The sequence below is a fragment of the Camponotus floridanus genome, unplaced genomic scaffold, assembly GCF_003227725.1.
Source record: "Camponotus floridanus strain SB8 unplaced genomic scaffold, Cflo_v7.5 scaffold18, whole genome shotgun sequence".
NCBI lineage: Eukaryota > Metazoa > Arthropoda > Insecta > Hymenoptera > Formicidae > Camponotus > Camponotus floridanus.
In genome coordinates, this window is record NW_020229303.1 from 660,719 (window position 1) to 676,012 (window position 15,294).

Consider the following 15,294-nt stretch of genomic DNA (forward strand, 5'->3'; position numbering starts at 1 on the left):
TTAGATTAGTATCGATGCCACAATTCCAAGATCCACTCGAGTCGAGATCGTGCTCTTTGCGCTCGAAATTCACGTGGAAATAATGGAATCAAATATTGCACGTGCAAAATATTCAAATGTAATTGACGATCGTGCACAGAGGATATTATGGCTCCGCTTTATGAACCTTAAACGATTTATTTAGATTTCACTTTTACGTATTTTAACGATCCAATATTGCGTATTCGCGTGATCGTTATATGAATTCGCATTAAATCGAACATTAATAACAGACAAACGCATAAATTGCATCATTAATTTACATTCACATTAATTATCGCCATTTTCACGACATTATCTTCCGATGTAATTAATCACGATCGAATCTTATATACGCAATATTATATGTATTACCTGTAATACATATTTTTAATATATCGCTAACAAAAAATTCATTAATTCACTCGCAAAATCATTATCAACGCTTATTCCGCATATGTGCTTACAAGGAGCGAGGAACGACGGTACCAAGATTCCTTTCGAACAGCGATTCTCTCGAGAAGTGTAGCGAGGTCCCCGGGGGCACGTCAGTTTCGATTATCCTCGGCTATCGTTAGGCCCCGTTCGGATGCTCGTTCGCGCGAACGCAGTCGCGGTCCTCGAAACGTCAGACTGTCAGGGCCGTAAATTTTTGCGCGGGCGCCCACCTCCCGTCATGCATATTCATGAATACTCGAATGTAATCGAACGCCGGGGCGGCGGTGGAAGGGGACGGAGGGGTCCTCGAGTGCTTCGATCAGCCGTCGACTCGATTCAAGAATGACGAGGGCCAACCATGAGAGCATATATAGATAAGAGAGATCTTCAAGGACCGCTCTTCTCGGTGAACCTCGTCGCAGAATACCACCGAGACTTTATGCGAGCCCCGAGACGACGCGGCATCGATTCTTATCTCGCGAAGGACACCGCAAAATTGGGTACCGCGACGTGAGCGAATTTCATTTCGACGCGGATCAGTGAATTTCCCTCGTTAAAACGAGCTTATTAATAAGCATATCGGACGTGCTCAATCATCAAAGATTTTTTTCAAAAGTCTGCACTGAGAAAAATCATTTGATTGTATCTCAACAAGACGTGTATGATTGAAGACATTTTGGTTAAATCAAACAAGAATTTCGAGTTATCATGGTAAGACTCGATTTTTTATAACTAGAACGTTTAATAGATTTTACTATAAGAATTTGATTAGTATTTAAACTTAACTCGTATTTACTATTTGCCATAAAATGTATATAAAGAACTAATATTAACATTAAATCCAAAGTATATTTTTTTTTTCTTACAAACAATAGTGCCAGAAAGAGAACGCTAGCTCTCTGATTGTGGGTGTTTGAGCTGCATCCTCTTCTTGCATCACTGTTTATCAGTTTAATTTCTAACAAACTGAATTTAAAATTTATTCAATAATCTGGATTGAATTTATCCAATAATCTTGTTGGAATTCAGAATATTAAACAGACTTTTGAAATTAGATGGAAAAAATTTTAGACTTGGTGCTGGCGAGTTTAGTATTATTAACCAGAAAATTTGATAAATTTAACAGGAAGAAAAATTTGATAAATTTAACAGGAAGAAATTAATCAGATTCATCTGGTAATTCCTACAAGAATTCTGGTTCGTCCATTTTCCAACAGATATACTGATTGAATCTACCAGAATTCTAATTGATGCAACCAGATTTTTTTTCTCAGTGTATATTTCAAGTGCCCTTTTATAATATTTACGAAAGTCGCAGCAACATTGCGATATTAATCCACGCGTAGATGATTGAATTAATTATTATTTTCGCCGATATATTTCGCGCGCAAACCTGCATGAATGCGTGTTTGTAGGAAAAAAAGAAACGCGGAACGGCTGTGTTAAAGCGCGAAAGGTCAACGCTCTCGTAAATCTTTCAACCTACGTGTCTTTAGGCGCTGCACTTTCAGCGGATGGCGATTCGTTTTAGATTTCCTCGCAATCGCGAGGCGTACCGGCCAAAGTGTGAGAATTCCTCGGGATACGCGGCCGACAATATAAAGCTATATATAATAAGCTTTTAGATTCGAGAGACAGAAATATGGCCATCGATGTACGTTACCGAACTTGGTCGATGCGATCGGATCATAGCGAGTATTATATACCTTGGCCACGATTTCCACGAGAACAGCGAGCACTCTCGGGTCTCCGCACAAAACATTCTGCTTACCCGAAACAAAAATAACACATGTTAGTTAATATAATATGTTCGTGTTTTCCCACAGAAAATATGAAAAAATGTGATTCTTTTACGAAATAATTTATAAAAATCTTATCGTTCTCTTTTATTTCGCTTCAAGTAAAATTGTCGATGATTCTACTGATGAAAAAAAGATTATTCGCCATCGAAAGAAAATACTTTAAACGACGTATATTTTATAAATATCACACGCAATAAATTAGAGCTGACGACGATAAAAAATTAAGAGGAAGCAAAAATAGATGTCCATCCTCGACGTCATGTTAATAATTTTATGAATTAAGCAGCCTCTTATGAAATTCATGTCCATTTTCCAAAAGACATACTGGTTGAATCTACCATAATTCTAATTGATGCAACCAGATTTTTTTCTCAGTGTGATATTGACGCATATAATAATCATGGAATATTTTTTATTAGGCTGAATGCACATTTATCTTCGCTTCTCATTGCGAAATAACTTCCCAAAGTAAAGTGAGAGGAAATTGCGACTCTCGTGACACGGATGAGGAATTTTTCTATCGCGGTGAAGTCATGGTTCTTGCTCTCTGTCAGGTGTGAGTGAACGATGTGACAGCCGGAGGAATAACTTCTGTCACGAAGTCGGCGAGGAGTGGCGCGGTTCGAGGGCCCCGCTCCGTGACACCGTCGATTCGCCAAGTAGAAGATCGTATCGTGTACGTGCGAGATAAGCGTGTCAGGTTATCTATAATTAATCAATTTGCGTCTACCAGGCAGCAGCTCGGTAATTACATCTCTCCGTTTTATCGCGAATTATGAAACCATTCATCGTACGGCTCTCGACGATCGCGAGTAAGGACGGGCCCGAGAAAGTGGACCGCGCCCCAGTTTTGCGACGAAAGGTCGTTACTGTCTAGCGAAATTACGCGCTTCTAAATAGAGAAAAACGAGCGGAAACGTTTAAATCGAATGAGTATGTGATCGCGAATAATTTCAGTGGACATCCAAGGATCAACGGTCGTGCCCACGGCTTTCCCGGAGATGGAGAATGTTAAGCGCTTCATAAAAACTATCATTGCAAGAAGCGAGATCATGCTTGCGAGCGCATTTCGTCTTCAAACGGTAAAGAAATAAAGAGAGAAAAGAAACAGATTCAAAGAAAGAAGGAGCGAGAGAACAGGAGGAGAAAGTATAGATGCTATAAACTAGAGAGGGGGTGGAGGGTCGACGTTAGCTTCGAGGGGTCATTATAGAACTCTCGTAGTTGTGGCGCGCCGTCTCTCCCTACTCGCTAATGTCAGACTGTCTGGATTGACTGATGTCAGGTCATTCAAAGCCTTCTAGATCGCTTTGCTGCCTCGAGAAGATATTGCGCGATGGACCGTAACGCGCGCGTCATTACGGGGTTGACTTTCGAAAGCAATTAAAAATAGCGGACACATATCCAATACAGAATTTCACGCATGACGACTGAAATCTTATACGGTATTTTTTTTTTTGTGAGTAACGAGTCTCTTGTAATCGTTATAAATTATTAAAGATGATTGTTATATTATTTTTCGCAAATACCTCTTTTCTTTTAAATTTATAGAAATATTTCCCTCGAATGAAATAATCGCGAAGGAATCTACTGAGAAATGTCGGCTTTCAACATTCGAGAATCAATCGCACGCTCTCTTGCGCTATTAGAATTTTTGCTTTGTTGCATGCACGAAAAATGACATCATCTTCGTTGCAGAAAATCGCGCCGTGAGGTAAGAAAAATTTTCCTCGACTTACCTGTGCGTACTCGGCGCAGATGTCGATCGACGAGACGTAATTGACGACATCCTCGATGGTCCAGCGATTCACGGCTTGTCCGTCGCCGCAGGGCATGTGAGCGTAGAGCGTCGGACATCTGACTGGGGGAGGTGTGATCGGTCTCGCGGTAGGTTTCGGCTTGGGAGACACGCTTTCGGATCTCCTTGTTTCCGGCCTTTGCCGCTTGCGAGGCGCGAAGCCACCGGGACTCGAAAGATCCAAAGGGCTCGTCACTCCCGCGTCTCTTTTGTTCGCACCTGCGTATCAAATCCAACGAAATGTTGTTTATTGACGTGGCATATATGATAAAAAAGGGCACCGATTCTACGCAATATTTTTTATTTATGTATGCTTTGATTAATTTCAGAATTAATTTTTTCTTAAGAAGATATCTCAATTGCTTTTAAATATTAGATAATTAAGAACATGTAGTAAAAAATAATTGGAGAATAATTATTGCGAATGACGGATAAACGGTACTTTTCGGAGAATATTTTATTTTTTTGACACTTGCCTTTGAGGTATGTTTCCAATTCAGCTGCGTTTTGAGCCGCATTGGCAGTGCGCACCATGTGAAGAAGAGCCTGAGTAGAAGACATATCGATCATAGGCGGGAACACAGGATTGCCAAAGAGACTATCCTGTTTTTGTTCTTTCGGGTCTTTGTTGGAGAGAGGCGAGGTCGTCGGGACAGTCGGTGGTTGCGGTGCCCCTAAAGGCGCCATCAGACCAACAAATGGCGTCGCAGCGGTCTTGAAGGCCGGAAACCTCGGATCTAAGCCCGGAGGATATCCATTCCTTGACGTACTGAAGTAACTGAAACAATCAATCGACCTCAATTTAACTTTTTTTTTATTCTCTTTTAGAATATTCTTGAAATTATTCGAAAGAAAAATATATTATAATTCCTAATAAACTGTCAGACGAAGAGATGCGAGATACTTTTCTTTCCTAATCCCCAAATTCGATGAACGTACCGATTAAATATGACAAGATGCAAACAGACATGCAGCGAATTATCAAACTTTCTCCTTCAAATGTCAAGGAGAGTGAGCATCGCTGTGCTAGAATCTGTTTGATGTTTAACTGATCAATTAAGTATTCATCTGATCTGCTTCCAACAAGTGTTAGAAGCTACAAAGCCGAAAGTCAACGTACGACGCAAACGGACAACCGGTTTTATGCGAGAGTACATCGGATCTCTCGGTTACTCTGCGTCTTACGAATCTTAATCACTTGAATCATCTATTTTCAGCCTTCAAGTCTCTCCATTTTTTTACCGCAACATCTCGCGGTCTTCATCAATCGACGAAAGTCAATATACTGCATGTCATGTTTCGACAAAATATTTGAAGACGATTTTGTGAAATTATTTTCCTTCAATCATATAAGATAAATTTTACGGTAGAATCGAGAGATGATAAACAAGTAACAATTATACGTCGATCCTTAATTGATTAAATAGAAAATAAAATCAGAAAATATTCATATTGCAATTAATATTAAGCAAAAGAAGACTAGGAACCAAAGACGCAGGTAATGGTGCGTGATAATAATATATTATGATTAATGATGCGTGATACTAATAATATATTATGATTAATGTATAGTAATATTATGTTTTTCCTATTTGACTTTGAAAAGGACCCAGGAGCAGGGTCGAAACGCCGTCGACCGTACATTTTAAACATATATTTTTGCGCTTCTTATATATAAAATAAATAATTTTACCTGCGTCTTTGATTTCCAATCTTCTTTTGCTTTTTATTTGATTTGTATCATTTGAACCATTTTTACAGTTTTATATTTCGACTTTTTTGCAATTAATATTATTTTTTGTTGTATCATTATTATAGTAATTCTGCGAGCAATACTCATAATATGAGAAATATAATTCTATCGCAAAGAAATCAATAAAAGAAGAAGACTTACTCATTGGGGTTGGCATTGTTGTATTTGGCGGCGAGACTTCTCATGAAATCGCTATAATTTCGCCCCATCATCTGTTCCATGTGCTTGAGGTGATGGGGTGGCGGTGGACCCTCGGGTCCTCCCAAAGGCGTAGCATTTGGCGGCGTCCCCGGATGACTCGACGAAGAAGGCGTCACGCTCCTCGACGATGTCGAGTTATTGTCAGGCGTGAGTCGTTCTGTTTTAACCTGCAGCGTGATACGATTGCCCTTCTTTAAACGAGACCTCACCATGCGCAACCGGATGTAATAATAAGAAAAGAAATATGGAGCAATTAATCGGCAATAAAAAGAACGAGTATAAACAGAAGTACTAATTAGCAGAAGATGAGGACAAGTGCAACGGAAGTATACATTTAATGTTACTTGATTTAATTAAAAGATACAAATTATTAATGCTTTCATGTATAAACATTTCTTTTACTAAAAATTAAAATATATAAGCGATATTTTATTGTAAATTTAATATATTTCAAATATTTATACAAATAGTTGATGTGTAAATGTCTCTATTTTTTTATTATAAAAAGTTTACTATATTTTTTCAATTTTTCAACTTCTGTTGCTCGATTCATACATATATTTTGCGAAGTGACGCATACACGATTAATAAAATTTGAACTCTCAAGTATCCTCACGTAAAGATGCCATCGGCACGTCTGCGAATTGTTCATCTCTTATCCGCAATAACAATAATCTTACTATCTTTACTACCGTCGCGTCTCATGTTTGAATATTGAAGGATGTAACCTTCAACAATACAACTTACAAGAAAAACAACTTTAGCTACGCATCAGTATCGACCTTCACATGAAATTACGAAAGTAATTTTATTAGGTTTATATTATAAAAATATTCAATTCAATTGATAAGAAATGTAATAATTGATTAATCGAAAAATATATATTCTAGTTCTAATGAATCTAATTCTTTTCTTATACTTTTATACATGCATTTATACAAATATTAATTACAATAAATTAAAAATAAATACTAGAGACAAACATTAATAAAAAAATTACAATTAATAATTATTATTATAAATCTCTATTTTCTATGATAAAAAACGTCATTTTCCACCGCGCCACGGATTATCACGATCGATATATTGCATGCATTGACATCTGAATAGATAGACGGAGTCTTTTGAGAGGGGTAACTGATAAATGCAGTAAGGGGGAGTGCATGAATTTCGATTAATTCCGTCAACGTTCGACTATTCGGCACAATTTGACATTACATGACAATTCCATTGACATCATCAATTCTCAACTAAATTTTCACAGAAATGTTTACTTAGAGAAAATCGCTAACGCCGCTAAAATAATATAAAAATAATAATATTAAATAATATATAAAAGATACATATATACATATATATAACATTATATATAATATTATATTATTATTATAATATTATTTATGTATATTATTTAATATATAAATATATATATATTAAATAATATAATAAATATAAAAATAATATGACATTAGTCACAACACAACTTAATACATGTGATCTAAACTTTGATGTTAATGAAAGAAGTTGAAGTCGAATTATTAACCGATCATTATCGGGAATAACCAAATTCAACCGAAGTTCATAGAGTCTCCCTTTACCGCGAATATCAAAGCCCTCCCTCGTCTTAATCGACAGCTAATGCTCCGTCCATCTATTTAGATGCCAATGATTGCCTGCGACTTTATTTCAAAATTAATAAACGATCTTTATTCATATGTGTGAGAAAAACTCTGCTTCTCTCGGGACGGACCACGCCTTCGTGAGAGATACTCGGCAGCTGCAGCGCGCGGATACGACGTTTCGCTCCGGGTGAGATCCGAGGCGGCAGGAAATATCTCGGGTGCATTAATTCCCGGGAACAGATTGCATCTGAGATATGGTAATGAAGGTAACGCGTGGCGTAAGAGTTGACTCCTCTTCGGCGGCGCGGCGAGAGAGCGAGCGCCGTGACACTAAGAAGAACGAGAGTCGATTGGCGTAGAATAGGGTCCCCGAGAGCCCCGTGGCCGCTCTCTCGCACAGAGAGACCACGGTAAATCTCTTTCTCGCCTTCGGACCTCTTCCTGACAAGGGACCGCTTCAGGCTCACGACGCAGACACGATCTCGTATATACCTACGTTTCGAATAGAGGTTCGCTCGGCGATACCTTCGGGTCTCGATAGAGAAAATACGCGAAGGCGAGAGGTAGCGATCGGTGACGCGAGGTAGAATAAAAAAAAGCAATCTTTTTTTTAATAAAATAATAGCTCCTACGCTCGAGCTTCAGTGCAAGAGATAAACAGAATAATTTTATAGAATAGATTTTAGATTCTTTTTTTTTTACATAATTATACAACAAAAATGTTACGAAATATTACACGCATATTTTCTATAGGAATCTTAGCGAGTATGTCTAATTTTTTTCCAGATTGTATTTTTCAAGCGAGAGAGAATTAATCCTTTCGTTCGTGTTTATCGACTCGTTTGATTTACTCCAGCGGATTCTCGATACCAAAAGTTAATAAATCAGGATGATGCTTGCCGCGCGCGGGGGATTAATTTCTCGAGTTGCTACTATTCTTCGAAGATCTTTCCAGTCATACGGTCTACGAACCTGAGCGAGGAGAAATTCTCGCGTGTCACGAACGCTATTCTTTCTATCGATGGTCATCAATTTTTAACCATCACGGCTCTAAGCACTGCCAAGCACAGCCAGCGAAGGCTCCTCTTTCATTTTTTCTCCTCTTCTTTTCTTTCGCTCAAGTCGTTTACAGAAGCGTCGAACGGGTCGACGGATGTCAACGGCGGAATGACACTGCGGCTTTCGACGCGGTTGACATAGTTGCTGCATGGTTGGTTTTGAACGGGACTCTTCGTGTACACGTGTACGAGCTACCGCCAGCAGGAGCGATGGACTCTCTCGTCGAGGATATCTCCCCGGACTAGCGCACGTGTCCCCAAGTGCTCAAACACTACACTTCACGGAAGAAGCGACGCGTCTCTCGAAAAATTTGTACAACAAATCTCGCGTCCTTCTCGCGACGAACGAAAAAAAAAAAATAAATAAATAAAAATTCAGTCACTCTACGTCAATATAGTAAGATTGTGTTTACCTATGTGTGCGTAGAAGTTTTGTGTACCGTGTCAAAATTTAACTCCAAACATCTATCGTGAGCCTTTTCGTGAAGGGAATGATCAGGAGGAGCAAATATTATTCGAGATCTGAGAATATTTTGAATATATTCGTATAATAATAAGTATAACTAAAAATAGCGGCAAATATAAAAAGTTCCACTTACTTGGGTCGTGTCGAGGCCATTCTGATTCTGCCGCCTTCTACCCCTTGGAGGTCTGGGGGTCGCCGCACCGGACAGGTGGGCACCCTGAGGGCTTCCGCCCCTGGCGTCGACCGCTGTGTTCGCTGCCAGGGTGGCCCCGTCGTTGTTTTCCGAGTGCGTACCTAAATCCGCCGCTTCTCCACGATCACCGCCACGTGCTGGTCCCGTGCCCGCGGACACGTTTTCGCCCGACACCTCACCTGGAAGTCATAGGATATATCATTGGCCACCGATCTAGAAAAGATTAAAAGTGTACGAATTTTTGATAAGAATATTTTATTTTATTTTGCTTCATCAAATTGCACAGAAAAAATCAAGATATCCTTAAGGATGTTTTGTATGTACAATTAGCTATCGATCTAGAAAAGATTAAAAGTGTACGAATTTTTGACAAGAATATTTTATTTATATTTTATTTTATTTTATTTGCTTCATCAAATTGCACAGAAAAAAAATTAAGATATCCTTAATATTTTCTCTGTATCTAAACTTTTGTAAATTTTAAACAAATTCTGAATATTATTTCTATGTGTTTTTATCATTTGAATCGACGTGGTTATACGTTTCCCATAAGAACACATGTTAATTCGATGCAAATTACAATCTTTATAACTTGTGAATCGATTTAAAAATTGTACCGAAGATTCTAAACATATGTAAGGACATTTTGTGCAATTTTCATTAAATTCTCAATATTTTAAAAATTAAAAAGGTACAAAACATCCTAAGCCACATGACGATTTCGAAGAGTGTTTAGAAAATTTCAGCGACTTTATGTCGAGCGTTTATTTCTCGCGGAATGGCTTCGGTTTCGTAACGAAACGTAATTTTTACGCTACGTCGTAAAGCTCTCGGAGCATCGCGTCGTGTAAACGGCATCTTTCGCCGCCGGAAATTCAAGTAAAATACGAGAGATAACCCCGTAGGATTACACATGGTGGCGACGCTAGCCACCGGCACGGGAGATTTACGCTCAATAAATGGTCCCGTCCTGGCGCCATTATCTTCTGCCTTGATCAGAGACCGAGGGGAGGATCGAGCGCCGAAAAGGCGCGGGGAACGAGGAGAATCGTGGGGGTCACTGTCCACTGCCTAAAATATCCGATAAATTCTTGTCATCGTTAAACGCCTGGAATTTTATGGAGGCAGTAACTCGTCCATGTCGCCGAATTTGCCGTCCGATACGATCGGCCGCGGTTTAATACCAACAACGCGAAACATACGAGAGCTTCGGAGCTCTTTCCGCACCCGGTATGCTCCGTTATTTTTTACTCATCATCTTCGCGTACGACCAAACGAGTTTCATTAGACAATAATTATTCCGTAAATATATTTCCTTATTGCGTAATAAAATATTTTTTATCCATCTGTCAAAATGTATTAACAAATATAATTTATTTTAAAATTTATTTTAAAATTAACCGATTCGTTTGCCCAATTTTTATCGGATATAATCAAGGTATTGACTCGCAATAGCTGAAAATGAACGCGGCAGAAATTTTCTCGCAATAAAGCGATATCGGACATACGCGAACAGACACATTGTGATTATTTTTATAATGCCTAGAGTTAACACCTCCAGGCAGGCTGTGCTCAGCTGTTATCGCGTTATATTCTCCAATCCGGTTGTGGAAGCGGCTTCGCAGCGAGATACAGGCGAGGGTAGCGATCGTAAAAGCCATTTCTATGATACTACCAAATGTCTTCATTATTTCGAGTTAAAATATTTACAACTGCTCATAAAAATTCCATTAAGCACTATTTGCTAGCGGGGAGACCGTTCCCGGTCTCTCGACGTTCAAAGCCGCCTTCTCTCTCCACGTATCTCGTCATAAACGAATAGTTATAAAATTGGAGACTACGCGGACAACAAACATTGCACGCATCGTTTGATCGACGAAATTGATTGCTAACGAGAATGATGGAACGATGCTATAAATGACACGTTCGATAAGAGATTTTGAAACACAACTTTATTAATTTTAATGAATTTTAGAATGACGTCACGTCGGGTCAATAATTTGTGGAGTGCTGGGTTTTATAGTTCCCTATTAAATATACAGTAGAGCAGGAAATATAAAATGTATGTTGGTGAAAAACGCGCAGTTAATGAACTTGTTGAAATCATGACGTGTTGAGAAACACGGATTTCAAATTTCTCGAATATAAATTTCGAATTACCAAGAATAACAAGTTGATATTGTCGCAACATTCACGATAAAAAATTCTATACATTCCAAAAATGTCATGTTTCTCATCAATTTTGCGCAGCAGAAAATTTCTTCCTCGCATTTTCTCACGTTGTTTCTTCGCGAGTTTTATGTCGATGGTAGCGCGACAAATGACACATGTATCCACAAATAAGGACACTTTGGAAACTTCCAAGGGAGGAAGCCATTGTTTAAAGATCGTCCGAGCATGTTTTATCTTCCAAGTTGACTTGACGATATTTGCATAGTCGTGTAAAAATTATTTGCATCTACACTCGCGAAAATAATTCGAATTCACAGAGAGAACACGTAGAGGATTCTTGTAATTGTCCGATTTATTTATTAAAAAAAAAAAGAGATAAATATATAGATAAAATATAATCAAATTAATACGTTGGAGAAACAATCTGTGAGATATTCGATTTTTTGGAGGAGATTATAAATCTTTAGAAGAACTTGTTTCGAAAAGAAGAAACTTAAATAAATGTTCCTCTCTTCAAAAAACGAACAAGAATATATTTCTAAGCACATCGTCCTTCACAAAAAAAAGTTTCGCAGTCAGATAGTTTCCAATAAATGCTACTCGTCCGAAAGAATTTGCCAGGAGACTTGGTTGCACGTAAACGAAAGAGGCTACAGCAGCGGGATATCTACGGTGATAATACTGAGAACCACGCAAGATCTGAGTGTGAAATATCGTAACGACGTGTTAAAATGAACTAACATGCAACGCACGTATTTCTTGACAATGCCCGCTCCGTGAAGCCCGTACGTCAAGATTACTCGACGAAAGCATGAGTCAGGATTGCACCGCGACACTTTGGCGTCTCGTACAAAATAATACGTCGTTTTACGCGAAATAAAGCCCAAATGCCGAATCTCTGCAATGAATAGAAAGTAGAAAGTACGTGCAAAGCGTCGTGGAGGGAAAGAAACGATAATCTTACCGCAAACAATAGTTTTGCGCTTCTGATTTTATCTTAATGCCGCATTTATCAAGACACGCGTGTAATTTACCGGTTTTAGCGAAGCTGCTCGGTTAACTATTTCGTTCCCGGGCGAGACAGGTTCCGCGAGAAAGAAAGCCGACGAGAAGACAGCGAGATGGGACACCAGGAACTCGTAGTAATAGCGAACACCGTAGTCATAAATTATCCGGCGCGACCGCGGCTAAAACGAATTGACCTTCGAGGTCGCGGTTCGTAGTCGACTGCCGGCGCGACGGAAATAAAGCCGGCGGACCTCTCTTCCCTCCGAGGTCGGCGTTAATTATTCTCGCGTTAGGAGTGTTTCAGAAATTTCACCGAGCTGAGAATTTTTCCACGATCCCGCGGGCGAGATAGAGGCGAATCGGGAAAGTCGGGCAACGCGAGCTCCCAGATCGACCCGCAGCATCCAACATCCGGATACAAACGTCACTTCGAGGCTTCCGCGCGATGCATTGTTCGATGGATGACTCAAGGATACATCAACGTGGGTTCTCATACGATGAGTGATACGGCAAAGTCGGTGCAAGCGCGTTGCTGCAATTCTATCGCAATCAACAGTCAACGGGAGTCGATAGAAAATTTAATAAACTATACAAAAATATATATAATAAAAATATAATATTGTTAATTAAATGATGCAAACATTTGTGCGCAATTTTTCACTACAAAAATAAATCTAAAATTAAACATCTTTAACACAACATTTATATTTTATAAAAAAATATACCGTTCAATTTAATTCTCTGTTTTTTACTTTTTGTAGTCTCTCTAGTTTTCGATTGTCTCGTTGGGAACCGGATGCGGGCGCATACGTGACGTTTCTTCCGTTTGGCCTCGGCAAGGCTGGGGCCCCGTGCGTGAGGCGCGCGTGTACGCACGTCGTATAGTCGCGTACGTCCGCATCCGGGGTCGGCTCGACGCTTAATGAACGATCAAGCCGGCTCACGCGGCGCGCAGCCCATCATTACGAGCTACCGCAGCGAGAAGCCTCATCATTTCTTTTTGTCCTCCTCTTTTTCATACGCTCGACTTTTCTCTCGCGATCGTGCGTGGCGCTTCGACAGGATGCTGAATGGGGGCTTCCACTTTTTTCCTTACACGAGGATTATCTCCGGGATCGGTAAATCTTGTTGAGTCAAATAATTTCAATGGTATCGCGAGCTATTTCATCTTGCGAAATCAAGAATATTTGAATTTTTTTGTCCTCACCACAATAAGATGTGTATTGCATGCGTCTTTCTAACAGAGATATCGAATTGAGTAATTCTTTTAAAAATGTATCGAGCTTTGATGCTTTGATGAGCTTTAATGATTGAGCCTTTTATCGAAAAAGTTGACGACATTTTTCTTCAAAAAAATTAATAATTTATCCAATCTTAAAAAGACTTGTATTTCATTTATTAATAATAAAACATTATAATATAAGATTGTTTCTCGAAAGAAATTACAATCGTCGATATACAAGTCCATAACGAATGTGAAACTTTTTCTCCATTACCTGTGTCATTAATTACCACTGATTTACCGCAACGATTTATTGTCGTCTACTTTATTGCTCTGTCTAGTAGCAAATAATTGTAATTGACTTCAACGGCCTTTAAAGATCGCAAATGATTCGAAGATAGATCAAAACTATCATCACGATGCAAAGATAATGATCGCCATTTCTACGGTCCTTGCTCCATCATAATTTTTTTTAAATTAGCTAAAAGTTATGCATTTAATTAACATTAATTTAATTTAATTGTGCGTTTAATTAACATAATACGATATAACATAAACTATAGTTATTAAAAAAGTGTGAAAAATTGATTGTACCAACAAGACGTATATGATTGAAGGCATTTTGGTTAAATCAAACAAGAATTTCTAGTTATCATGTAAATTAAATTAATGTTAATTAAACGCATAACTTTTAGCTAATTTAGAAAAATTATGATGGAGCAAGGACCGTAGAAATGGCGATCATTATATTTGCATCGTGATGAGTTTTGATCTATCTTCGAGTCATAAACTCGATTTTTTTTAACTAGACATTTAATAGATTTATTTTCTGATTGAATCTATAAAATTTCTTGTTACATTAATTTCTTTGCTTGCTTCTTAACTTAACTCGTATTCAATATTTGCCATGAAATGTATATAAAGAACTAGTATTAACATTAAATCCAAAGTATATTTTTTTCTCTTACGAGCAGTGGTGCCAGAAAGAGAACGCTAGCTCTCTGATTGTGGGTGTTTGAGCTGCATCCTCTTCTTGCATCACTGTTTATCAGTTTAATTTCCAACAAGCTGAATTTAAAATAATTTATTCAATAATCCGGATTGAATTTATCCAATAATCTTGTTGGAATTCAGAATATTAAACAGACTTTTGAGATTAGATGGACAAAATTTTTAGTATTATTCACCAGAAAATTTGGTAAATTTAACAGGAAGAAATTAATCAGATTCATCTGGTAATTCCTACTAAGAATTCTGGACCGCCCATTTTCCAACAGACATACTGATTGAATCTACCAGAATTCTAATTAATGCAACCAGATTTTTTCTCAGTGTGAATATTAATAAACTAAAATCGATACTAAAAATATCTTTTTTCCATATACATTACGTACCAATAAATAAAATGCGATATCCTCTCGAGAGAAACGAGAGAAAAAATTCCAAAATTAAGATAAAGCCTCAAAAATCTGAAAAACCACACGAATGGCCAATTTTCTAGTGTCAAAATAATGAAGACTCACCGACAATATGGAGGACCGTT

At 38.3% G+C, this 15,294-nt stretch overlaps 1 protein-coding gene across 2 annotated transcripts in view; it reads right to left on the reverse strand.

The window, feature by feature from the left end:
• The window catches only part of LOC105255500 (uncharacterized protein KIAA1522), a 124,947-nt gene that overhangs the window by 43,541 nt on the left and 66,112 nt on the right, over positions 1 to 15,294 (reverse strand). For both annotated transcript variants that reach the window (XM_025407510.1, XM_025407511.1), the window contains 4 exons: positions 9,290 to 9,528; positions 5,951 to 6,177; positions 4,533 to 4,834; positions 3,998 to 4,275 (listed from right to left, as the gene is read on the reverse strand). In XM_025407510.1, the coding sequence (XP_025263295.1) occupies positions 3,998 to 4,275; positions 4,533 to 4,834; positions 5,951 to 6,177; positions 9,290 to 9,528 (1,046 nt within the window). The remainder of the gene's footprint in view (positions 1 to 3,997; positions 4,276 to 4,532; positions 4,835 to 5,950; positions 6,178 to 9,289; positions 9,529 to 15,294) is intronic.